Below are 27,982 nucleotides of genomic sequence, written 5' to 3' on the forward strand. Positions count from 1 at the left end.
TGGGGTGGCACAGTGGTTCAGTGGTTAGCACTGCTGCCTCACAGCACCAGGGACCCGGGATGATTTCCCACCTTGGGCAACTCTCTGTGTGGAATTTGCACATTCTCCCCGTGTCTGCATGGATTTTCTCCGGGTGCTCCGGTTTCCTCCCACAGTCCAAAAATGTGAAGATTAGATGAATTGGTCATGCTAAATTGCCTGTAGTGTTAGGTGTATTTGTCAGGGGTAAATGTAGGGGAATGGGTCTGGATGGATTACTCTTCGGAGGGTCGGTGTGGACTTGTTGGGCCGAAGGGCCTGTTTCCACACTAAAGGGAATCTAATCTATAGAGTCATACAGCACAGATATTTGGTCCAACCATAATCCTAAACTGAACTGGTCCCACCTGCCTGCACTTGGCCCATATCCGTCCAAAGATTTCCTATTCATGGACTTACCTAAATGTCTTTTAAACGTTGCAACTGTACCCAGATCCACCACTTCCTCTGGAAGTACATTCCATACATGAACCACTCCCTGTGTAAAAGATTTCTGCCCAAGTCTTTTTTTTTAATCTTTCTCCTCTCACCTCAAAAATATGCCCCCTGATCTTGAAATTCTCCACCCGAGGGAAACGACACTTGCCATTCACCACCACAATTTTATAAACTTCCATAAGGTCACATCAAAAGACATTCACGCTGGTTTCGAAACATTGACTCTCTCCACAGATGCTGCCAGACGTGTGAGTTTTACCAGCATCCTCTGTATTTCATTATAAATCAATATTGATTTGAAAGGGAATAGCAACTGATAATTTTTACCTCAGCTCTTTAGATTGTCAATAGTTTATGTCATGCCTTATGAAACAGTGGGGTTGACATTTGTCCAATTTGCACAATTATATCCCACAGTCCTATTTCTCAATTGTCCTGGTCTAATTACTATTGTTGCCAAGGCTATTAGCGTACACTGTAAAGGCAGCGTTCTGGATAAAACTGCGATATTTAGACCAGCTCAGGCAGAAGCTCAGTTCTCGGGTTGAGGAAGTTCAGGCTGGGGACCTGGGATATGAAGTATTGGGTGTATTATAACTGGCCTCAGTCAGTGAGAGGAGAGAGGGGTAGATATGGATCCAGTGATCAAAGCTGAAATAAAAGGTAGCATTTGGAACGCTCACCTTTATTGGTCAGTGCATTGAGTGTAGGAGTTGATGTGGTTGTACAGGATATTGTTGAGGAAACTTTTGGAATACTGCGTTCAGGTCGGGTCTCCCTCCTATAGGAAAGATGTTGTCAAACTTGAAAGGATGCAGAAAAGATTTGCAAAGACGTTGCTGGGGTTGGAGGGTTTGAGCTATGGGGAGAGGATGAATAGGCTGTGAGTGATTGGCCTGGAGTTTTGGAGGCTGAGGGGTGACCTTATAGAGGTTTATACAATCATGAGGGCATGGATAGGGTGTATAGCTAAGGTTTTTTCCCTCGCGTAGGGGAGTCCAAGACTAGAGGGCATAGGTTTAAAGTGGAAGGAGAAAGATTCTAAAGGGACCTAAGCGACAAGTTTTTCACACAGAGGGTGGTGCGTGTATGGAATGAGCCACCAGAGGCTCATTCCAGTGGTGGAGGCTGGTATAATTACAACATTTAAAAGGCATCTGGATGAGTACATGAATAGGAAGGGTTTGGAGGGATATGGGCCAAATGCTGATAAATGAGGCTAGATTAATATAAGATATCTAGTCAGCATGGACAATTTGGACCAAAGGGTCTGTTTCTTTGCTGTATAACTCTATGACTCTATTGTAGATATTTTCAATCAGCCTGTTTAGATGCGGAACAAAAACAGAAGTTGCCGGGAAAGCTCAGCAGGTCTGGCAGCATCTGTGAAGAGAAATCCTAGTTAACGGTTCAGGTCCAGTGCCGCTTCCTCTGTTTCTGATTTACAGCATCCACTGTTCTTTCGGTTTTTGTTCAGATATGGAGGCTGAAGCAGGTAGAGCTTGAACCCAGGCCTCCTGGGCCAGAGATAGGGACAGGAATCTAGGTATATTTGGAGGTAGATGAAGATTGGGATTGCCTGTGCTGCTGGCATTCACCAGCCAAATGCTGACTTTGGTCAGATACTGGAGAGATTCCGTCACCTGCAAAATCAAATTCCCTCAGTAAGGGAAAGGGAAATGTTGTCATGAGGTTTCCGACTGCCTTACAGAGCCTGGAGCACTCACCTCACACAGTCCAGAACACTTTCTTAGATCACTCAAACCTATAAATGAGCCATAGCCATGGCACAGTAAGAACATAGAACAGTACAGCACAGTACAGACCCTTCAGCCCTCGTGCCAACCTTTTAGCCTACTCTAACATCAAACTAACCAACATGTCCTTCATTTTACTATCAACCATGTGCCTTATCCAAGAGTCACTTAAATGTCCCGAATGTATCTAACTCTCCTACCACCGCTGGCAGTGCATTCCACACACCCAACACTCTCTGTGTAAAGAACCGACCTCTGACATCTCCCCTAAACCTTCCTCCAAACATTTTAAAATTATGCCCCCTATCACCATCTACCTCTCGATTCCCCCTTTGACCGTACTTGGTATGAAGCTCACTGAAAACATCAACCATTGAGCTGAGAGGGATGGAGAAGGCTCAAAATTAAGTCAGAATGCAAGGTGGGTGGGGGTGACCTGGGTGTGGATTCAGAGTAATCTGCCTCTCATTAATTACCTGTATATCTCCCTTCCCAATACTCAATTCCATCAACTTCACTAAAAGGAAATTTTGTATGTACAATAAGCTGCTCTGCTACTCTGCCCAGGAGATCTGCTGTCCTGCTATCCCACATTCAACTGTCTTGTAGTATCCGTACACACACACTGTAAACTGTCTGCATCATTCTGGGTCATCCTATCATTCATCTACATCCTGGCCAACCCCTCTTCATGTTCCTCAATCGAAGAGATCACTATAATTTTCCAGCTCTGATCAAAATGGCTGAAATCCCGACAGTTATTGTTTTTACCTCGTTGATTTTAACCCTACTGCGAATCCTCTTGCAAGGATGCCTGCCTTGAAGAAGTTTTCCTCCTCTCTCTACAAGAATCTCAGGGAGTCCCTCTCCCACTGCAACTCCCAGGTCATTTCCTACTCTATGCTACTCTCTCCCCACTCCCACCCTCCTCTAGCTTATCTCTCCATGCTTCAGGCTCACTGCCTTTATTCCTGATGAAGGGCTTTTGCCCGAAACGTCGATTTCGCTGCTCGTTGGATGCTGCCTGAACTGCTGTGCTCTTCCAGCACTACTAATCCATGAACTGCTGCAGCCTACCTGCTGGGGGTTGACCCACAATGCCCTCAAGGAGGGAATTCCAGGATTGTGATAAATTTCCAAGACAGGATGGTGAGTGATTTGAAGGGGAACTTGAAGGTAATGTTTTTCCCATGTACCTGCTGCCCCTGTCCTTTTAGACGGAAGTGGTCATGGGTTCAGAAGGTGATGTCTAAGGATCCTTGGTGAATTTCTGTTGTGCACCTTATAGATGGTACATGCTGCTACTACTGAGCATTGGTGCTGGAGGGAGTGGATGCTTGTGGATGTCGTACCAATCAAGAGTGCTGCTTTGGCCTGGATGGTGTCAAGTTTCTTGAGTGTTGTTGGAGCTGCACCCATCCAGACAAGTGGGGAGTATTCCATCACACTGCTGACTTGTGCCTTGGAAATGGTGGACAGGCTTTGGGGAGTCAGGAGGTGAGTTACTTGCCGCAGTATTCCCAGCCTCTGACTTGCGATTGTGGCCACTGTGTTTGTGTGGTGAATCCTGTTGAGTTTCTGAAACAGCTGAAGATGGTTGGCCCTTGGATACTACCCTGAGGAATCCTGCAGAGATCTCCTGGAGCTGAGATGACTGATCTCCAACACCACAGCCATCTTTATATGTCCAGGTATGACTCTAACCAGCAGAGTGTTTGCCCCCTGATACCCATTGATTCCTGTTTTGCCAGGGCTCCTTGTAGCCATACTCGGGCAAATGTGGCCTTGATGTCAAGGGCTTTCATTCTCACCTCCCCTCTGGAATTCAGCTCTTTAGTCCAAGTTTGAACCAAGGCTATAATGAGATCAGAAACTGAGAGACCCTGGCGGAACCCAAACTGGACATCACTGAGTAGGTTATTGCTCAGCAGATGCTGCTTGGTAGCACTGTTGGTGACCCCTTCCATCACTTTACTGATGATAGAGAGTAGACTGATGGGGCAGTAATTGGCCGGGTTGGATTTGTCCCACTTTTTGTGTACAGGATATACCTGGGCAATTTTCCACATTGTCGAGTAGTTGCCAGTGTTGTAACTGTACTGGAAGAGCTTGGCTCGGGGAGAGGCAGGTTCTGGCGCACATGTCTTCAGTACTATTGCCGGAATGTTATCAGGGCCCATTGCCTTTGCAGTATCCAGTGCCTCCACCATTTCTTGATATCACGTGGAGTGAATCGAATTGGCTGGAGACTGGTATCTGTGATGCTGGGGACCACTGGAGGAGCCCGAGATGGATCATCCACTCAGCGCTTCTGACTGATGACTGCAGCAAAAACTTCAGCCTTATCTTTTGCACTGACGTGCTTTGCTCTTCCCTCATTGAGGATGGGGATATTTGTGGAGCTGCCTCCTCCAATGAGTTACTTATTTGTCCACCACCATTCACAACTGGACATGGAAGGGCTGCAGAGCTTAGATCTGATCTGTTGGTTGTGGGATCGCTTAGCTCTATCTATCACTCACTGCTAATGCTGCTTGGTATGCAAGTAGTCCTGTTTGATAGCTTCACCAGGTTGATATCTCATTTTTAGGTATGCCTGATGCTGCTCCTGGCATGCCCTCCAGGACACTCCATTGAACCAGGGTTGATCCCCTGGCTTGATGGTAATGATTGAGTGGGTTGCACCAGAATACAGTTCTTGTAGGCATTATCATATCTTACAATGTAAAATGTGTCTTCAGTTATTCTATATGGAATTCCTAGCATCAGTCACATTTCAAATGTGTGGTGTAATGGCGAACAAATTCTATCTTTTCGCACAAGCCTGCTTGAACCCAGTTTGACATTAATACCTTTCTGCTCATTGATTCAGTAGCTAACCCATCTGATGTTCCTTGAGTGTATCATGCCCCAAGCACAGACACAGCAGCAACTTGAGATTAATATCAATGGTCAGGTGCTTATTAAAAATACTACATCTCAAATAAAAAGCCAAAATTCCAGCCACATTGGAATGGCTCGGGCAGTTTCTGTGCAGACAGAAAGCGAGTTCACGTTTCAGGTCATTGGTGAACACTGTTCAGTTCTGCTGAAAGAGCTCTGACCCGAAATGTTCACTGTCACAGAAGCTGCCCGTCTTCCACAGTCATTCCCATATTTTGGGTTTTTCTTTTATCCACTAAAAGAAAAGAACATCTTGCATCTAATCACAGTTTTCGTCAGAACTGGATATCTCAAAATACAGTCAGCAAAGTACTTATTGACGTAAGGTGATAGTCAGCATAGGCACCAGCAGGCCACAGGCTGCTCTCTCATTAGAGAGAACTGGTGGGGCTTTAACCTAAAGGTCAGCATGCCTCACGTGAGGGGACAGGTTGAGAAGGAGGGACCTTCATGGTAACCGCAGCCAGTGCGGGAATTGACCCCACACTGTTGAGATGACTAACCAGCCAACTGAGTTAACCAACACCCTATTTTGTTAAGTAACATTATAATGGATATATGGGAATCATTATGCATGTCTCGAAACAGCAATGTGATAATATCCAGATAACCTACTTTTTAAATAATGTTTGAGGGGCAAGTGTTGTCAGGGGCATTGATGACACCTCTTCTTTTCTTTAAAACAGTGCCTTTGGTTTGTTCGCATCCATCTAATCAGGTAGACTTTACCTTAATTTAACAAGTAATCCAAAAGACAGTACCTCTAATAGTGCAGCACTCCCTTCGCACAGCACTGAAAGGTCAGCCTTGACATTGGAGCTCAAGCCCTGCAGTGAGATTCGACCCTCTAATCTTGTGATTCACAGCCTGCTACAATCTGAGCCACACTGTTACAGATGGCATTGCTGCAGTGAATGTGGAGATGGCCAGGAACAGTTAGAAATAACAGTATGATCATGGATCAAATCACTCTCGCCTCTGTGCAGATTCGGTGAAGTAAACTGTCTCCTTTGCAAGTGTCTTAGCTACAGAGCAGCTACACAATGTGTGGTGATTTGTAACTCCCTGAGCAAAAACCTGGCCAAACTAGTTGTACGAGAAAGAATAACAAGGTTAATGCTCCCCATGTCTCCACTTGATGAATGGAGCCAGGTTTCTGTTGACTAGTTGAATTGATCATACTCCCTATATACAACATGTGGTTTCACTTGTTGCTTTGTGTAGAGACAGGAATTTATCAGGTACAAAGGCACTAGAAATTTCTATTTCTTCACTAGCCAGAACTGTGCTAAACATGCTATACTCATCATAACATCAACAAAGTGTCTTTAAAAAAACCATGAGATATTTCAACGGGGTAATAATTGACTGGATGTCCAAAAGTCGATGTCACAATTTTCTTCAGCAATGGGGACAGACAGCAACACAGGGGCTGAATCATAGGGACTTGAATAATTGTGGGTGTGCCACCACTTCTGGGTCATGCCCAGCCCACAACAACCTGATCTTACAGCAGGCAGCCAATCAGGTGGGAGATTGGGCGGGCACCATATTGAAAAAGAATTGCAGAATCATTACAAACCAGATGAAGCGACCAGGTGGCCCATAGAGTCTACAAAGGAGCAGTCTGCCTCGTGCCAGTGGCCATGCCTTCTCCCTGTAATCCTGCACATTCTTATGTTTTAGATAACAGTCTAGTTCCTTGTGGAGTGTCTGGATTGAATCTGCCAGCAGCACAGTCTCAGACAGTGCATTCTAGAACCAAAACATTCACTGTGAGAGAAGGCTTATCCCCTTGCCTCCAATGCAATTACCTTACATCCACGTCCACTTGTTCTCATTCCAATTCTTCCCAATAGACTCTCAATAACTCCGGACACCTGGTTATTTCAAACACCTCTATCAAATTTCCTCTTTCTAAGGAAAACAATCCCAACGATTCCAAACTATTTATGCAATTGGAGTTCCTCATCTCTGGAATCATTCTCCTGGATCTGGACAGATTGAGCAGCCCACTTGCCCCACTAATGATTAACTCCCTTCAAAACAAAAATCATTGCTTCATGTGTCCGTCCCCCTGCTGTTTTCAGAAATGCAGCCTATTCTTGGACAGCAATTTGTTGTGGAGCCTTTTTTCATTTGTTCCAGGCTTCCAGCTGATTTATGCTGAAGTCAGGTTCACTTATCAGGAATACACATCAACACTGTGGGAGAGCGCGGTGCTCATTACTATCATCTTGTGTTCACTAGGAAAAGCATGATTTACCATATTACCTCAGGCTCATCCACATTTTCCACTTTGTTTCTATCTCTTCATGAATTCCGTCTTACTGTTCTATAGTTTGGCTAAAATATTAATTCACTGCAATGTTTTATTTCCCCAGTTTGATCATTAACAGCTCCTCCTTCAATCCTCTGCTCATCCACTTACAGCGCCACATATGGAATGTATTGCTCTTAGCCAAGTCCCTCAAGGAATTATATTTGTCTATTCTTCCTTTGTTTTCAGTTTTGATAAAGCTGGTAATTCATGTAACCCCACCCTGAGTCATACTATTTTGATCCTTTACTGACCTGACTCTTTCTTTTAAAATTCATTTGCGGGATGTGCGTGTCACTGGCTAGGCGAGTATTTACTGCCCATCCCTAATTGTCCAGGAGACAGTTAAAAGTCAACCACATTGCCTTGGGTCATATAGGCCAGACCAGGTAAAGACAGCAGTTACCTTCTCTAAAGGGCATCAGTGAACAAGGTGGATTTTTCCCAACAATGGATTTATTCTTAATTAAGGATTTGTACTGAATTCAATTTGCATTGGATTCAAGGTCTACCATCTGCCATGGGAGGATCCAAACCTGGGTGCCCAGAACATTCCCTAGGTCTCTGGATTAACAGCTCAGCAATAATACTACTAGGCCATCACCTGCCCAACGACTAACTGCCTGCTAGTTACAGGAGTAATGACTCCCTGACACAGAGATCCTTGATACTGCAATGGACCTGTGCCATGTAGTAATGTTTAATCAAAGCCACAAAACAGGTACTAATTGTAACTTCCTTGACTATCGACCATCACCAAGTGGGTAGCAGCTGGCAGTGGGAGCCTTAAGTGAGGGAAAGGAGGCAGAAACATGGGGGTTTGAGCAACAACTGTTCTCATTGGTGGAAGATTGAATACAAGAGGTGACAAATTTAAGGTAATTGGCAAAAGAAGTAATCCTGATGTGAGGAAAATCCATTTCACGTCAGGAGCTACTATGCACTGCCTGAGAGTGTGCGGAGATAGGATCGATCAAGGTATTGAAAGGGAAGTGAATTATTATCTAGAAACGGCAAATGTGTGGGGCTTCATGGAGAGGACTGACACAATGTGAATTAAAAGGGCCAGTGTAAGCAGGAAAGTCCTCCTTCTGTTCTGTCGCCAATCTGTGATTCTACAAGCTGCCTCGATGCATTTCCTCCAGGCACACCCCGAAATTCACCCCCACTGAGCTGGGGAAATTCCAGTTGTCATTCTGTGTAGGCCACTCAGCCCCTCAAAGCACTCAATTGCTTCAGATGCAGTTTGCGGTTTTCTGCATCTTAGCCTGTGAAACATACCACAAAGACTGGGTTCTTGTTGAGTCAGATATCTTGAAGTTTATTAACAACCCCACCTATTTATACGGTTACCTGAAAACTGTTAATTGCTTGGGGTGACAATGACGCCCTGCTGAAATTACTACCACTGCATTTCGCCCACACCACATTGATAATGTTCCATTGAAGCATCAAAATAAGCAAGCGCATACACACATAATCTGTGTTCAATACTTACTGATGTTGCTATATATTATATAACCATGACTAACTGACTGAATATGGATACTACTTTGACTCCATTACATAGAGAGATGGACTGCAGAGTCATGGAGTCATGCAGCACGAAAACAGACCGTTTAGTCCAACCAATCAATACCGACCATAATCCCAAACCAAATCAGTCCCACCTGCCACCTCCCGCTTGGCCCATATCCCTCCAAATATTTCTTATTCATGAACTTATCTAAATGTCTTTGAAAAGTTGTAACTACCCACATTCATTACATCCTCAGTAAGTTTATTCCACACATGAACCACTCTGAGTAAAAAAGTTGCCCCTCGTGTCTTTTTTAAATCTTTCTCCTCTCACCCTAAAAATATGCCCCTGATTTTGAAATCCCCCACCCTCGAAGAAGGCACCTGCCAATCACTTTATCTATACCCCTCAGGATTTAATAAATCTCTATAAGGCCACCCCCTCAATCTCCCATGCTCCAGGGAAAGAAGCCCCAGCCTATCCAGCCTCTCCTTATAGCTCAAACCCTCCAATCCCCAGCAACATCCTGGTAAATCTTTTCTGAACTCTCTCCAGCTTAATAATATCCTTCCTATAACAGGGTGACTAGAACCGGACACAGTACTCCAGAGAGGTGTACCCTAGAACTCTGTGGGAAGCTAGGGAAGTGATTGCTTGTCTATCAATAGCCACAAGTGAGATTCCGGAAGACTGGAGGTTGTCTAATGTGGTGCCACTATTTAAGAAAGGTGGTAAGGACAAGCCAGGGAACTATAGACAGATGAGCCTGACATCGGTGGGAGGGAAGTGAGGGACAGGATTTATATGTTTTTGGAAAGGCAAGAACTGCTTAAGAATAGGCAGCATGGCTTTGTGCATGGGAAATAGTGTCTCACTAACTTAATTGAGTTTTTTGAAGAAATAATGTAGAGGATTGATGAGGGCAGAGCAGTAGACATGATCTATGTGGACTTCAATAAGGCCTTTGACAAAGTTCTGCATGGTAGACTGGTTAGCAAGTTTAGATCAAATGGAATACAGGGAGAGATAGTCATGTAGATAGGGGTGGCACATTGGCTCAGTGGTTAGCACTGCTGCCTCACAACACCAGGGTCCCAGGTTCAATTCCAGCCTTGGGTGACTGTCTGTGTGGAGTTTGCACATTTTCCCCGTGTCTGTGTGGGTTTCCTCCGGGTGCTCCGGCTTCCTCCCACAGTCACAAAGATGTGTAGGTTAGGTGAATTGGTCATGCTAAATTACCCCATTGTGTTAGGAAATGGGTCTGGGTGGGTTACTCTTCAGAGGATCAGTGTGGACTGGTTGAGCCAAAGGGCCTGTTTCCACATTGTAGGGAATCTAATCTAAAATTGGCTTGAATGTAGAAGACAGACGGTGGTGGTGGAGGGTTGCTTTTCAGACTGGAGGCCTGTGACCAGTGGAGTGCTACAAGAATCAGTGCTGGGTCCACTGCTTTTTGTCATGTATATAAATGATTTGGATGCAAACATAAGAGGTATGGTTAGCAGGCTTGGGGATGACACCAAAATTGGAGGTGTAGTGGAGAGTGAAGAAGTTAATGTAGGATATCCATTCGGCATGGACCACTTGACCCGAAGGGTCTGTTTCCATGCTGTACATCTTTTTGACTCTAAGAGGCTTCACCAACGTTTTGTACAACCTCATTATGACAACCCAATGAAGGCAAGTGTGTTAAACGCCTCCTTATCCATCCTGTCTACATGTGACACAAATCTCAAAAGAATTATGTACCTGAGCCCCTAGGTCTCTGTTCTACAACACTACCCAAAGCCTTACTGTATAAGCCCTGCCCATGTTTGTTTTATCAAAAATGCAATACCTCACATTTATCCAAATTAAACTCTAGAAGGTGAGATGGGTATCTTCATACAGAACTTCAGATGCCACAATGTCATTAGACTGTCTTAAATATATAAATCTCTCTGGTCTGGACTCTACGCTACATTAAAACACTCTTAGACAACAAAGTCCTGACAATCTCAATCCTGAATATGCCAACCTTCTCAAAACTCTCATTTCTTGTGGGTGTGAACGGACTGTTTATGAAAATATATTCTTGATTTCTCTCCTGACTGACCTTCCTCTCATTTCAAGATTCTGTTCCCCTTATTTTTGATGAACAAAATAAATTGTTTCTCTACATCTACCCAATTAAAGCTCAACATTTTTAAACATCTCAATCAGATCATCACTGAAGGAACTACGAGCCATTTTTATGCTCATTGTCCTCGGAATATTGAGACCTCCTTAATCTAGTGAATCTGGGATGGACCTTCTGCCAAGCAGCTGTAACCTCCTACAGAATCACAGGATTGTAACAACATGGAAGGTGGCCATTTGGCCCATTTGTGACTGCACCAGCTCTCCGACATTTACTCCAACCTTCTTCCCACAACCCTGCACATTCTTGCTTCACAGATAAACTATTCAGTTCTTGTTTGAGTATTGAGGTTGCTTCCAGTACTAGCTTTTGGAATGTGGAGCCCAAAACTGAAAGCAGTACATGGGATTGACTGGTGCACTGAAATCAAAATTCCTTCCTGTTGTGTTGCAGCCCAATAGATAAAAGCAAACTAAGACTTTTTTAGATTAGTTTTGAATCTACCCACAACCTTAAAATGACTTGTCTGCACCGATTCTGCATAATTTCATTGTTCCTACAATATGTGGCCCACTACTGCATTTGTAATTATAAACTGAAGGACAGTTTAGAAAAATCGCCTTGCACAGCGGCAGTGCCACTTTAGAAATAGGAGACAGAATTATTATTTTTAAAGAATAACAAAGACCTCTGTCCTTGCAATTTCTTCACTGAATTACAGGAAGGGAGGGACCATTACCCTAGTATGCAGCGCCAACTGAGTGCTCTTTACTGGCCCAGCCTCGACATTAGAGAATAAAAACAATAAGGCAATCACCCTCAAAGCTGGTATTTATAAAACACCATTAATATGGTAAGACATTCCACAATGCTTTGTAGAAATGTCGAGAAACATTTGACACTGAGCCACATGAAGGCAGAGATGAAAAAATATTTTACAGAAGGTCTTAAAGTAAGAAATGTAAAAGAGCAGAGAGCATTCGGAAGGGAATGCCTGTGTTGAGGATTTGAAGGCATGGTCATCAACAATGCACTCATTAAAACTAGGACTGCTCAAGAGGTCAGAATTAGAGGAGGGCTGACAGCTTGAGGTGTTATAGGACTGGAGGAAATTACAGGGATAAAGAGTTAAAAAGAAGATTGGAAGACAACACGATGACCAACTGTATTAAAGACTTTGAGAGAAATAGGTGTTCTATTTCGGAAGGGCAGGCGAGCCCCAGATGGACAGAGGAAGCATTTCAAGGGCACCCTCAAGGCCTCAACTAGCAATGTGCAGCATTCCCGCAGACACCTGGGAATCACTAGTCCAACAGCGTCCAAGGGGGGAGGAGGAGGAGCATCCGGGAAGGCATCCAGCAGCTCGACTCAAACCGTCGTCAGAAAATGGAAGCCAAGTGAAAATAGCGAAAGGAGCACATGGCCACATCAACGCCCCACTCACCCCCTTCCTGGGACCACCAGCTGCCCCCCCCCCAGTGTAACACAGCCTGTGGTAACCCCATCGGTCTGCTCAGCCACCTACAGACTCACCCTGAGAGCGGACGAGAGTCATCCACCTCCACGAGGGACTGCCAATGACGTTGATGAAGACTTTACACAGCTCAAGAAAGACCAGGAGAGATAATACACTGTAGTACCAGTGGAGAAAGATTCACTTTGATCAAGGACCCTGACAGGAATGGAAACCCCACTGGAAAATTTAAACGTGGAAAGAACTGGAGATTTTCCAAAGTCGATCAATAAAGAGTAAACTATCAGCAACTTCTGCCGAGTGCAGGTACGCACTTTTAATGTCACAAGCCACATTCAAATTTTAAATTGAATTTGAAGATAAAATTTTAATTTGTGTCTTGATGTGAGTATGTGGCATAAAGAGAGACAGGAACTACAGCTTTTCATTTCACACTCGTCAGGACTAACACAAGAATGTCAAATTTCAAGTGATCACAACAGTTTATATTAAGAGAGAAAAGGGTGAAAATGACATCCCGCCGACCACACAATTGAGCGAAATCAGTTAAAAATCACACAGCACCAGGTTATAGTCCAACAGGTTTCTGGAAACTTTCAAAGCGCTGCTCCTTCATCAGGTGGTTGTAAAGCAGGATCATAAGACACAGAATTTATAGCAAAAGATTACAGTGTCATGCAAGTGAGACGACATATTGAACAAACCTAGATTGTTATTAGATCTTTCATCTTTTAGAATGGGTTACAGGGGCTTACATATTAATGAACCTGTAACCCATTGTAAAAGATTAAAGACTTTATAACAATCTAAGCTTATTAAATATATCATTTCACCTGTATGACACTGTAATCTTTTGTTATAAATTCTGTGTCTTGTGGTCCTGCTTCACAACCACCTGATGAAGGAGCAACCTGATTAAGATTGTCCACCCCAGGCCAACACTGGCTCCTCCACATTAAAGCAAAATGAGGTATGTGTTTCAGAGCCCATGTGATACCAGGTACACAGGTCATATGTCACAGTGATTAACCAATCAAATCAAACACACATATTTTCCATTGTTCACAGTGTATACTGTACAGACATTATTCAATTGGCCTGTGCTTGCAGAAGTCAATAAACCGACCGTTTTCAATTTGATTCCACGATTGGGCAGCACTGGCTGAACAATCTTGAGTGTGTTAATAGCTACACCAACAACCAGTAAATGATAATCACTCAAGCTCACAAGTTAGCTCACTAACACTTGTTAGAACATAAATTCCTATACAGACCCATTCTATCCAAAGTAAAGGAATCTTTCTTAAAATCTTGCAACTTTTTCAAATTACTTGAGAGATGGAAGAATATTGAGATTTGTCCTCATAGAGTTAGAGAGTCATACAGATGATCCAACTCGTCCATGACAGCCAGACAGCCCAATCTGACCTCGTCCCATTTGCCAGCAATTAGCCCATATCCCTCTAAATTCTACCTATTCATACACCCATCCAGCTGCCTTTTAAATGTTGTAATTGTACCTGCCTCCACCACTTCCTCTGGCAGCTTGTTCCATACATGCACCACCCTCTGTGTTAAAAAGGTCCTTAGGTCCTTTTTAAAGCTTTTCCCTCTCTCCCGAAACCTATGCCCTCTAATTCTGGACTCCCCCACCCCAGGGAAAAGACCTTGGCTATTTACCCTGTCCATGCACCTCATGATTTTATAATCCTCTATTAGATCACCCTCAGCCTCCAAAGCTCCAGGGAAAACAGCCCCAGCCTATTCAGCCTCTCCCTACAGATCAAACCCTCCAGTCCCAGCAACATCCTTATAAATCTTTTTTGCACCTTTTCAAACTTAACAACATGGTTCCTACAGAAGGGCGATCAGAATTGTATGCAGTATTCTCATTGCGGCCTCCCCAATGTCCTGTACATCTGCAACATGACATCCCATCTTCTAGACTCAATGCACTGAACAATGAAGGGAAGAGTGCTAAATGCATTCTTCACCACCCTGTTCACCTGTGACTCCACTTTCAAGGAACTATGCACCCCCGCGCCCCAGGTCTCTTTGTTTGGCAATACACTCCAGGGCCCTAATATTATCTGTATAAGCCCTGCTCTGGTTTGCCTTACCAAAATGCAGCACCTCACATTTATTTAAATTAAACTCCAGCTGCCACACCTCGACCCATTGGCCCATCGATCAAGGTCTTATTTTGTTCTAAGATAACCTCCTTCACTGTCCACTACATCACTTATTTTGATGTCATCCATGAACATACTAACCATGCCTCCTATATTAACATCCAAATCGTTTGTATAAATGATGAAAAGCAGTGGACCTAGCTCCGATCCTTGTGAAACACAGGCCTCCAGTCCAAAAAGCAACTCTCTACCACCGCCCTCCGTCACCTACCTTCAAGCTAATTTTATATCCAATTGTCTCCCTCTCCCTGCATCCCATGTGATCTGACTTTACTGACCAGTCTACCTTGTGGAACCTAGTGAAACTGGAATCAATGGGAATCAGGGGCAACTTTTCCACTGGACTCACACTTGGTACACAGGAAGTTGGTTGTGGTTGTTCCAGTCAGTCATCTCAGCTCCGGGCATCTCTGTTGGAGTTCCTTGGAGAAATGTCATTGAGCCAACCAGCTTGAGCTGCTTCACCAATGACTTTCCCTCCATCATAAGGTCAGAAGTGGGATGTTCACTGATGATTACACAATGTTCAGCAGCATTTGGAACTCCTCAGATATTGAAGCAGTCCACGTTCAAATGCAACAAGGTCTAAGCAATCTCCAGCCTTGGTCTCAAAATTACAAGTAATATTCTCATCACAGGTGTGCCAGGATATGGCCGCTGGTAACAAGAAAGAATCTAACCATTGCCCCTTGGCATTCAATGGCAATACTTCAATGTTGAGAGTGTATTGCTGGAAAAGCACAGCAGGTCAAGCGGCATCCAAGGAGCAGGAAAATCGACGCTTCCTGAAGCCCTTCATTAGACCCAAATGTCGATTTTCCTGCTCCTCGGATGCTGCCTGACCTGCTGTGCTTTTCCAGCAACACACTCGCAACTCTGATCTCCAGCATCTGCAGTCCTCACTGTCTCCAAGGCCAAACCACCATTCTCAGTGTCCTAGGGGTTTCCATTGACCAGAAAATGAATTGAACAGGATGCTTGAAAAATCCCAAAGCAGGTAAGAGGTTAGCAATCCTGCAACAGCTAACTCACCATCTGACTCCCAAAAGTCTATCCACCATCTACAAGGCACAAGTCAGGAGTACTTACCACTTGCCTGGATGGGTACAGCCCCAGCAACATTCATGAAGCTTGACACCATCCAGGACAAAGCAACCCGTTTGATTGGCGTCACATCCATAAACATCCACTCCACTCTCAGTAGCAGCAATGTCCACCATCTACAAGATGCCCGGCAGACATTCACTAAGATTCCTTAAGCAGCACCTTCCAAACCAACAACCTCAACCATCTAAAGACCGAAAGAACCGCAGATGCTGTAAATCAGACACAAAAACAGAAGTTACTGGAAAAGTTCAGCAGGTCTGGCAGCATCTGTGAAGAGAAATCGAAGTTAATGTTTCAGGTCCGGTGACCCTTCCTCAGAACTCCGATGCTGCCAGACCTGCTGAGCTTTGACAGCAACCACTAGAAGGCCAAGGGAAGTAGGGACATGGGAACACCACCAATCACAATTTCATTTCCAAATCACACACCACCTGATCTGAAGGTAGATCTCTATTCCTTCATTGGCACTGGATCAAATCCTGGAATTCTCTAAAGGCAATGTGGATCTATCCTCAGCACTTTGGAACTATAATGCCATTTCTTCACTGTGGTTTTACCTGCATGAAAGGGATCACTTCAAGTCAAGAAGTTAGCTCTCAACACCTTCTCAAGGACAATTCGGAATGGACAACATATGCTGGCCCAGCCAGCCACACCCACGTCCTCAGAACGAAAGACATAATAAACTTACGAAAGTTTTTGGTCTTGCGCTCAGGAGAACGCTCACAAGAATCAAAAGGTAAAGGACAGCAACATTTTGTAGTTGATGAGAAGGGTGAATTTGACCAGTGAAGGCAGGCTTGCAACAGACATTAATAAAGAACCGTCTGACAGATTTCTCAACCAGCATGTCAAGGACACTGAGCCTATTTGACTGATCCATTTCTAGGGTGAATTTGAGCGCAAGGTGAAGCTCATTAGGATCTGTAACTAAATATTAAAAGGCAGTTACAGATTCAAAATTAGCAAATATATCATTTACAAATCAGAAATATGCTAGGGATAGAAGGTTAGGTATTAATCAAAGACATATTTCTCATGGAACCCAACAAAGATGCTTGCAAGAATTGGACTGAATGGGGATCCCAGAGCAATACCATTTATTTGGGTATACATGCTGTTGTTAAAACTTAACTCAACTGCACAACAACTAGATTAGATTACTTACAGTGTGGAAACAGGCCCTTCGACCCAACAAGTCCACACCGACCCTCTGAAGAGCAACCCACCCAGACCCATTTCCCCTACATTTATCCCTTTACCTAACACTACGGGCAATTTAGCATGGCCAATTCACCTGACCTGCACATCTTTGAACTGTGGGAGGAAACCAGAGCACCCAGAGGAAACCCACGCAGACACAGGGAGAATGTGCAAACTCCACACAGCCAGTTGCCTGAGGCAGGAATTGAACCCAGGTCTCTGGCACTGTAGGCAGCAGTGCTAACCACTGTGCCACCGTGCCACCCACCTAAATTCATAAGTTCAATGAACATTGACTCAGACAATGAAAGTGGATTGACATCACCACAACATAGTTACGCATTGCAAATGTGCATGAGTTCCTTGAGTGGTTTATTGGTGAACAAGCTAGCAATGTCAAACAGGCACATGGACACTGCATTGCTATCCACATGCAAGACCTCTGTAGGCATCACAATATGAAGGCATCCTTCACTGTGCAAGTGGAGAAGTTGTTCAGAATTAGTTGTAGTTATTCACCACAGCATTAGGCCAATTCATGTCCAAGTTGGACCGAAGGGTGTGTTTCCATGCTGTATGACTCAATGACTTGATGGTAGTTTGATAGATTTGTATTCTTGCAAACAGTCCTCTTGAGTGCAAGTAGAAAAGCTTGGAAAAAATGTATCTATCCAGCAATTTTGTACTAAGAATTCTCTTAAAATCCACCACTTTGACCAAGCTTCAAACACCATATGAAATAGGAACAGCAGTAGACTGTTTGTGCTTCTCGAACCTGCACTTGTATTCAAGAGGATTGTGGCTGATTTGGCATTTCTTCCACCTCCTTTCCAGCCCTCTTCCTGTAACTGACTCCCTGACTGATCAAGGATCTATCTCCTTCAACCTTAAATATACTGCCCACACAGCTCTCTCTGGCAAGGACTTCCAAAGACTCTCAACTCTCGGAGAGAAGAAATTCCTCCTCATCTCACTCTTCATCTTGTCCTAGATTCTCCTGTGAAAGGAAACACCCCTCAGCATTTACCCTGTCAAGCTTCTTAAAACTCCCATGTTGCAATGAGATCTCATCTCATTGTTCTAAATTCCAATGAATCATAGAATCCCTACGGTGTGGAAACAGACCCTTCAACTCAACAAGTCCACACCGACCCTCCAAAGAGTATCACATCTAGATCTATTTCCCTCTTACTCTACACTTACCCCTGACTAATACACCTAACCTACACATCTCTGAACACTATGGGCAATTTAACGTGGCCAATCCATCTGACCTGCACATCTTTGGGTTACAGGAGGAAATCCACGCAGACATGGGGAGAATGAGCAAACTCCATACAGACAGTCACTCGAGGCTGGAACTGAATCCGGGTCCCTGGCGCTGTGAAACAGCAGTGCTAACCACTGTGCCACCTTGAGTGGAGTCCCAATCTGTTTAACCTCTGCTCATAAGACCACCCCTACCAGGGGTCGTTCAAGAGAACTTCCTCTGAAGTGCTTCCAATGAAATAATATCTTTCCTGAAATAAAGGGACCAAAACTGCTCATTGTACTCTAGTTGTAGTCTCACCAGCACCTTGTACATTTGCAGTAAGACTTCCCTACTCTTACACTCCAAACCCCTTGAAATAAAGGCCAACATTCCCTTAACCTTCCTGATTACCTGCTGCCCCTGGTGCGAGCTTTCTGTATTTCATGCACGAGTTCCATTTGTGTTGCAGCTTTCTGCAGTTTATTCTCCATTTTAAAAGACATTCTGTTCTTTTGTTCTCCCTTCCTTTGGGGAGGCACGGTGGTTCAGTGGTTAGCACTGCTGCTTCACAGCGCCAGGGACCACTCTCCGTGTGGAGTTTGCACACTCTCCTCGCGTCTGCGTGGGTTTCCTCTGAGTGCTCCAGTTTCCTCCCACAGTCCAAAGATATGCAGGTCAGGTGGATTGGCCATGCTAAATTGCCCATAGTGTTCAGGGATGTGTGGGTTAAGTTCATTAGTCAGGGGTAAAGATAGGGTAGGGGAATGGGTCTGGATGGGTTACTCTTCGGAATGTCGGTGTGGACTTGTTGAGCCAAAGGGCCAGTTTCCACACTGTAGGGATTCTATGATTCCAAAATGATTAAGTTCACATTTCCCACATTAGCCTCGATGTGCCAATGTTTTTCCCACTTATGTTTAGTCACTCCCACAAATTTGACATAGATTTTTATCTGATAACACTCCAGTGAAGTAGCTAGGGATTTTTTTTGATGTCAGATACACTGAAACCCAGTTTTGGGGAGTAAGAATTTCTTCCACTTAAATAGCAGTAAAAAATCTTCTCTTCTGCCCCCTTGGAAATCTGTCTTCAATAATAGAACATAGAACATAGAAACGTACAGCACAGAACAGGCCCTTTGGCCCACAATGTTGTGCCGAGGTTTATTCCTAATGTAAAATATAATAACTTAACCTACGCACCCCTCAACTCACTGCTCTCCATGTGTATGTTCAGCAGTCACTTAAATGTTCCTAATCACTGAGCCCTACCCCCCCACCCAGGAGACTGTCAAGTGTCAATTCAAATCCCAGCTCAAGACTTGATGACCAAGGAGGTGGGGTTCATAACACTGTCAAACAAAGCAACTTGTAAATCATTCCAGCACACACCAAGGAATGTGGAAAGAGTGCGAGAGATTCTTGATCAGTGTGGGATGGAGAGAAAATTGGAACCTTTACCATCACTATCTATACCTGCAGCGCACAACATGCGTGTAAAAGTGTACATTATCGCAGCCCGTTAGGGATTCTGGACGGCCAGTACAGATCAGATCAGTGTCAATAGAATTCCAACCTTCGAAATCTGTCTCCTTACCCAAGGTGGAGATCAGTATGCTGCTGGTCAGACGTCCCCTTGCGCACAGAACCCAAGAAGCAGGTTTAACCTTCCATGATGCACCTTTGCAACACTGCGCCACGTTCTCTCACTGGCTTCAAGCAGACTGACAACGAGGGATTGCTGCTCAGCTGGAAGCAACACTTTTCACGTGAGACATCAAACCCAAGTCCTGCCAGCCCCCTCAAGAGGATGCAAGATCAGCCTTAAAGCCCAAACTCATTGATCAAGCTGACTAATTCCACCACGTTTTGCTTCATTTTGCTGCTGTGAAGCCTCAACGCTGTTTCATTCCATTAAGGTCACTGTATAAAACAGTTGTTGTTGTGAAATCTTCACGAGATTATTTCAACAGTTGAATGGGGGAGTTGTGTCTGCTGCCCCTGTTAAAGTTGATCTCTCCACATAATGGTAAAAACAGTCATTTGTCATGTTTCTGTTTGTAAGACCTTGCTGTAAACAAACCAACACCTATAGTCCTTACATTGCAACAATACCAATACTCCAGCTGGCCAAGAACACACTGGGGTGGTCTGAGCTAAGAACGCTGCCACATAAATGCAATTTCTTTTCATTTCTTTACTCATATTTTGCTGAAATTAAGTCTATTTAATGCCGACATAAGAAGCGAGTCAGGCTATATCTGTGGCGACAAGGTGGGAGGATTTTCAGATGAATGAAGGAAAATAAAGGTGGAGGTAGCAATCACACCTATTGTGATACTTACAACAGTCAAATAGCCTAACAGCACTTTCCTTTCTTGGCCAAGGTATAGAATACAAAAGCAGGATGTAATGGTGGAACTGTAGAAAAGACTGGTTTGGAGACAGCTGGTGTTTTGGGTACACTTCTGATCACCGTATCACAAGGAGGACAAAATCGTTCTGGGGAGAGTACAGAGCAGATTTACAAGCTTGTTATCAGAGCCTGAACCTACGGCGACAAGGCAAGATTGGACAGGCTCGGGTCATTTCACCTTAGAGCAGGGGAGGCTGAGGGATAACTCAATTGAGGTGTTCAAAGTTATGAGGGGCCAGGGTAGACTCAACAGGAAAGGCCTGTTGTCCCTGGGGAAGGAGCCATTCACTGGGGTGGGAGGGGCACAGATTTAAGGTGATTGCTAGACAAATTAGTGGGGATATGAAGAAAATCAATTACACGGAGAGGGGCACAGATTTATGTGATTGATAGAATGATTGAGAGAGAACTTCTTTTACTTACTCATATGATGAGGACATTGCTGGCCCGGCCAGCATTTATTGCTTGCCCCTAATTGACCAGAGGACAGTTAAGAGTCCATCACGTTGCTATGGGTCTGGATCACATGTAGGCCAGACCAGATAAAGGTGGCAGTTTCCTTGCCTAAAGGGCTTTAGTGAACCAGATGGGTTTTTCTGACAATGGGTTCATGGTCATCGTTAGACTCTGAATTCCAGATGTTTATTGAATTCAAATTCCACCATCTGCCGTGGCAGGATTCGAACCCTGGCTCCCTGAGCACTGCCTGGTCTCTGGTATAACAGTCCAGCGACAACATGAAGAGATCACTGAGGAAAAGCTTTCCCGGGGAGGGACACAGATTGAAGAAGTGGTTCGAAGGGGACAGGACGGAAATCTTTTACAGCAGTGGAAGGCACAAATGTTCACTGGATCTACATCTGAAGCTCCTGCAAAACCACAGACCAGCTTGGAATAAGGTTAAAGATCAAGTTCGACTATAACCTGGCGTTGTGTGATTTTTAACTCTGTCCAACACAGGCACCTCCACATTAGATTAGAATACACAGCTCCTGACTTCTCTGCACTTGGCAGTCGAGCAAATAGTTGGTTGCTAGTACCTTATTATCGAAGAGAATCCCTACAGTGTGGATAAAGACTCTTCGGCCCAACAAGTCCGCACTGACCCTCCAAAGAGTATCCCACCCAGACCCATTCCCCTACCCTATTACCCTACAATTACCCCTGACCAATGCACCTAACCTACACATTCCTGTGCCACTAAGGGCAATTTAATAAGGAAACCCATGCAGACACGGGGAGAATGTGCAAACTCCACACAGACAAGTCGCCTGAGGCGGGAATGGAACCCAGGCGCTGTGAGGTTGCAGTGCTAACCACTAGGACACCATGCTGTCCCCAGTGTTGAGGGCTGTACTTTGACAAAGTCAAGGGTTGACTTGGAGGATGAGACAGAGACAGAGAGAAGGAAGGAGCTGTTGGAGAAAGTTACCACAATCACCTTGGATCTCGAGTTCCTTGCGGCACCAGCTGATGAAGTTGGAGATGTTGTCCCGGGCCTGGAAAGTGCCGGGCTGGGCTGAGGTGGTGTAGGTGACCCCGGCCTGGGGCAGCTTCAGCTTGGACAGGAGCTGGGGGTATTCCCGGGAGAAATCCCTGGCCACTCTGGTCACGTTGTTGGCGTGAGTGCACAGGAGGCAGCCGGTCTGCAGTGCATCGAGCAACCCCTGGGCATGCAGCTGCAGCCCATACAGCTCATGCAGCCACTCGGCCAGGTCTTCCTTCATGGCTAGCAGGTACTCCCCACTGGATCGGAACGGCCGGATACTCTTGGCGGTGGCCGACTGGATGTTGTGAGCGTTGGCCATGCCCCCAAGGGGGGGAGGGAGGGGGTGAAGGAGGTTGAGTTTTAGTTCAACAGCCAGACCCCCTCAGGAGGGTTGCAGGGACTCCTCATGGTCCCCCCCCCGCCTCCCACCTTGAAAGCAGAGCCCCTTCCCTGCGATCCACAAACTTCTCCCAAAACTTGCTGCCCGGGTTCCTGGAGAGGCGTCTGGTAAGGCAGCCTCACCTCCCCCGCCGCTTCCCGGTCTCGGTGTTTACAGCCACATCTTTGTGTTTCCAACCGATCCCTCTCCCTAGCGACGGGAAAGCCGTCCCTCCCCCTTCCAGGGTTAACCAGTGCCTGCCCGGGACCGAGTGTAATCACACACCCAGCATCTCCCTGAGAACCCTGTTCTTGCTGTAGGGGCGCCTCCTCCTCCACAGCTCTCATTCTCTCACACACACACACTCCTCTTCCCCTCCCTGCTTCCAGTTTCTCTCCCTACCCCACCCCTGGTCAGTTTCTCTCCCTTCTCCACCCCTGGTCAGTTTCTCTCCCTACCCCACCCCTGGTCAGTTTCTCTCCCTTCCCCACCCCTGGTCAGTTTCTCTCCCTTCTCCACCCCTGGTCAGTTTCTCTCCCTACCCCACCCCTGGTCAGTTTCTCTCCCTTCCCCATCCCTGGTCAGTTTCTCTCCCTTCCCCATCCCTGGTCAGTTTCTCTCCCTACCCCACCCCTGGTCAGTTTCTCTCCCTTCCCCATCCCTGGTCAGTTTCTCTCCCTTCCCCATCCCTGGTCAGTTTCTCTCCCTACCCCATCCCTGGTCAGTTTCTCTCCCTTCCCCATCCCTGGTCAGTTTCTCTCCCTTCCCCATCCCTGGTCAGTTTCTCTCCCTACCCCATCCCTGGTCAGTTTCTCTCCCTTCCCCATCCCTGGTCAGTTTCTCTCCCTTCCCCATCCCTGGTCAGTTTCTCTCCCTTCCCCATCCCTGGTCAGTTTCTCTCCCTACCCCATCCCTGGTCAGTTTCTCTCCCTTCCCCATCCCTGGTCAGTTTCTCTCCCTACCCCACCCCTGGTCAGTTTCTCTCCCTTCCCCATCCCTGGTCAGTTTCTCTCCCTACCCCACCCCTGGTCAGTTTCTCTCCCTACCCCACCCCTGGTCAGTTTCTCTCCCTTCCCCATCCCTGGTCAGTTTCTCTCCCTACCCCATCCCTGGTCAGTTTCTCTCCCTTCTCCATCCCTGGTCAGTTTCTCTCCCTTCTCCATCCCTGGTCAGTTTCTCTCCCTTCTCCATCCCTGGTCAGTTTCTCTCCCTTCCCCATCCCTGGTCAGTTTCTCTCCCTTCCTCACCCCTGGTCAGTTTCTCTCCCTTCCTCACCCCTGGTTAGTTTCTCTTCCTCTGCAATGTGTTTCTCTCCCCCTTACATTGATCAATATCTCCTTCTTCTCCCACCGTCCCACCCCCACCCCCACCCCCCTGTCACTTTCTTCCTCCTCCACCATAAAAATCTGGTCAATTTCCCTTCCCTTCTCCCTGTTCAAATAAGGGTATTAGGAATACTAATGGGGTTCAGTTTAGCTCAATGGGTTGGACAGATGCTTGGTTTGTGAAGGAGTATGATACAATTCCTCTCACTTAGCTGAAGTTACGATGAAGGACTTTCCTCATCGTCTCTCCTTGAGGTGAGGTGTGGTGGCCCTCAGGTTAAATCACCACACGTTGTCCCCCTCTCTCTTTCTAATGGGAGAGCAACCCTCAGGTCTGGTAAGACAGTGGTAACACAACAATTTTCAAGAATACTGTTTCTCCCAGTCAGTGCATTGCAAAAGGGTTAGTTAGAAGGTATAACAAGTAATTAGGAAAGCTCATAGAATCTTCTAGGAGAAAGTGAGGATTGCAGATGCTGGAGATCTGAGCTGAAAATGTGTTGCTGGAAAAGCGCAGCAGGTCAGGCAGCATCCAAGGAGCAGGAGAATCGACGTTTCGGGCATGAGCCCTTCTTCGGGAATTTAAGAAGGGCTCATGCCTGATACGTCGATTCTCCTGCTCCTTGGATGCTGCCTGACCTGCTGCGCTTTTCCAGCAACACATTTTCAGCAAAACTCATAGAATGTTAACCTTTATTTCGGAGGGGTTTGAATGGATGGGGAAGTTATGCTTCAGTTATATAGGTGATACCACATCTGGAATGGTGTGTACCATACTGTTAACCTATTCAGGCAAGGCTATAAGCTCATTGGACACAGCTCAGAGAGTGTTTACCAGATTAATACCTGGAATGGAGTGGTTGTCTTATGTGGACAGGGTAAGTTTGTTTATGCTTGAGTTTAGAAAGAATAAAGTATGATGTGACTAAAACAAATAGGATCTTGAGAGTTCATGACACAGCACACATGGAAAGGAGGATTCTTCTTATGGGAGAATCTGAAATTAGGGGTCATTGTTTAAAAATAAACATCCAAGACAGAGACAAGGCAATTCCTTTCCTCCCAGAGATTAGGAGTTGGGATGTCATGTTGACATTGTACAGGACGTTGGTGAGGCCTCTTCTGGAGTGTGGTTCTGGGCTCTCTGTTATATGAAGGATAGTATTAAGCTGGAGAAGGTTCAGAAATGACTTACCAGGATGTTGCTGGGAATAGTGTTTGAGTTGTAAGGAGAGGATGGATAGACCGGAACTTTTTTCACTGGAACATAGGAGGTCAAAGAGGTGACCTTATAGTGGTTTAAAAAATCATAAGGGTTATAGATAAGGTGAATAGCAGGTGTCTTTTTTTTTAGAGTGAGGATTTCAAAGCTAGGGGGATTTTTTGGTATGCCTTCCTTTATTTGTCAGTGCATTGAGTATAAGAGTTGAGAGGTCATATTTGCAGCTGTACAGGACATTGGTTAGGCCACTATTGGAATACTGGAAGTCTCCCTGCTATCAGAAGGATGTTTGTGAAACTTGAAAGAATTCAAAAAAGATTTACAAGCATGTTGCCAGGGTTGGCAGGTTTGAGCTATAGGGAGAGGCTGAATAAACTGGGGCTGATTTCCCTGGAGTGTCAGAGGCTGAGGGACATGATTTGCCAGCATTTGGCCCACTTCCATTTCTATTCACATACCCATCCAGAAGCCTTTTAAATGTTGTAATTGTATCAGCCTCCACCACTTCCTCTGGCACCTTCACGCACCACCCTCTGTGTGAAAAGATTGTCCCTTGGGTGCCTTTCAAAATTTTCCCTCTCACCTTAAACCTCTACCCTCTAGTCTTGGACTCCCCTACCCTGAGGAAAAGACTTTGTCTATTTACCCTATCTATGTCTCTCATGATTTTATAAACCTCTGTAAGGTCACCCCTCAGCCTCTGACACTCCAGGGAAAACAGCCCCAGCCTGTTCAATCTCTCTCTATAGCTCACATCCTCCAACCCTGCCAACGTCTCTGTAAATCTTTTCTGAACCTTTTCAAGTTTAACATCTTTCCCAGAGCAAGGAGACCAGAACTGCACACAATATTCCAAAATTGGCCTAACCAATGTCCTGTACAGCCGCAACATAACATTTCAACTCCTATATTCAGCGCACTGACCAATAAAGGAAAGCATATCAAACACCTTCTTCATGACCTTTGACTCAACTTTCAAGGAACTATGAACCAGCACACCAAGGTCTCTCTGTTCAGCAATACTCCCAAGGGCCTTACCATTAAGTGTATAAGTCCTGCTCTGATTTGCATTTCCAAAATACAGCACCTCATGTTTATCAAAATTAAATTCCATCTGCCACTCTTCAGCTCATTGGTCCATTTGATGAAGATCCCTTTGTGCTCTGAGGTGACCTTCTTTGCTCTCCATTACACCATCCCTTTGTGCTCTGAGGTGACCTTCTTTGCTCTCCATTACACCATTTTGGTGTCATCTACAAACTTACTAGCCATTCCTCCTTTATTCACATCCTAATCATTTATATAAATGACAAAAAGTAGTGGACCCTGCACCAATCCTTGCGTGATTGACTGCTGGCTTCTCGGCCTTCAGTCTGAAAAGCAACCCTCCACACCACCACCCCGTGTCTCCTACCCTAAAGCCAATTTTGTATCCAAATGGCTAGATCTCCCTGGTTTCCATGTGTGAGTGCTTGGATAAATGGAAAGCATCATGCCTGCTTTGAATTGCTGCTGTTACTACACTTAACTATTTTGCGTAGCATTCCTCTGTGTGAATTGGGGTCAGAAAGACTGATCAGGGTTCGGGTCTCCAGCATCTCTCCATGCCCAACTCCCCGGGGGTGTCCTTGATGTTGTTTTCATCAACTCATCACCATTGATTGATTTGGCTCTGAAGACAAATCCCACCCACTATCCCTGCTTTCCCCCAACCTTTCCTGGAAGCAGGATTCAATGTGGGGTTTGTAGGGGGAGGGGCATTGTGGGGTTGGTGGGGGAAGGGGCATTGTGGGGTTGGTGGGGATGGGACACAGTGAGGTTGGTAGGAAAGGGGCATTGTGGGGTTGGTGGGGGAGGGGGCATTGTGAGTTTGGTGGGGGAGGGACAAAGTGAGGTTGGTGGGCAAGGGGGCATTGTGGGGTTGGTGGGGGCAGGGACATTGTGAGGTTGGTGAGGGCAGGGACATTGTGGGGTTGGTGGGGGCAGGGGGCATTGTAAGGGTGCTGGGGGCAGGGGCATTGTGAGGATGGTGAGGGGCAGGGCGCATAGTGGGGTTGGAGGGGGAGGGGCATTGTGTGGTCGGTGGGGAAGGGGACATTGTGCGGTTGGTGGGGGCAGGGGCATTGTTGGGTTGGTGGGGAAGGGGCATTGTGGGGTTGGGGGAAGGGGCATTGTGGGGTTGGTGGGGGCAGGGGCATTGTTGGGTTGGGGGAAGGGGCATTGTGGGGTTGGTGGGAAAGGGGCATTGTGGGGTTGGTGGGAAAGGGGCATTGTGACGTGGTGGGGGAGGGGGCATTGTGGTGTTGGTGGGGAAGGGGCATTGTGGGGTTGGTGGGGGCAGGGACATTATGGGGTTGGCGGGGGCAGGGGCATTGTGGGATTCGTAGGTGCAGGGGCATTGTGGGGTTGGTGGGGGAGGGGGCATTGTAAGGTTGATTGGTGGCAGGGGCATTGTGAGGATGGTGAGGGGCTGTGGCATTGTGGGGTTGGTGGGGGAGGGGGCATTGTGGGGTTAGTGGGGGAGGGACATTGTGAGGTTGGTGGGGGGGCATTGTGGGTTGGTGGGAGAGGGGCATTGTGGGGTTGGTGACAGGAGGGACAATATGAGGTGTTTGAGAGAGGGGGCATTGTGGGGTTGGTGGGGGAGGTGGCATTGTGAGTTTGGTGGGGGAGGGACAAAGTGAGGTTGGTGGGCAAGGGGGCATTGTGGGGTTGGTGGAGGCAGGAACATTGTGGGGTTGGTGGGAGCAGAAACTTTGTGGGGTTGGTGGGGAAGAGGGCATTATGGA

General features: G+C 46.0%; 1 protein-coding gene across 2 annotated transcripts in view; it reads right to left on the reverse strand.

The window, feature by feature from the left end:
- gas2l2 (growth arrest specific 2 like 2) overlaps positions 1 to 27,982 on the reverse strand; it is a 113,734-nt gene that overhangs the window by 70,361 nt on the left and 15,391 nt on the right. The window contains exon 1 of one of the 2 annotated variants that reach the window (XM_072589362.1): positions 22,220 to 22,837. The exons of the other annotated variant lie outside the window; for it this stretch is intronic. Coding sequence (XP_072445463.1) covers positions 22,220 to 22,586 — 367 coding nt within the window. The 5' untranslated portion in view covers positions 22,587 to 22,837. Of the gene's footprint in view, positions 1 to 22,219; positions 22,838 to 27,982 lie in introns of those variants that run through there. 2 annotated transcript variants of the gene reach the window in all.

This window comes from Chiloscyllium punctatum, chromosome 19 (genome assembly GCF_047496795.1).
Source record: "Chiloscyllium punctatum isolate Juve2018m chromosome 19, sChiPun1.3, whole genome shotgun sequence".
Lineage (NCBI taxonomy): Eukaryota > Metazoa > Chordata > Chondrichthyes > Orectolobiformes > Hemiscylliidae > Chiloscyllium > Chiloscyllium punctatum.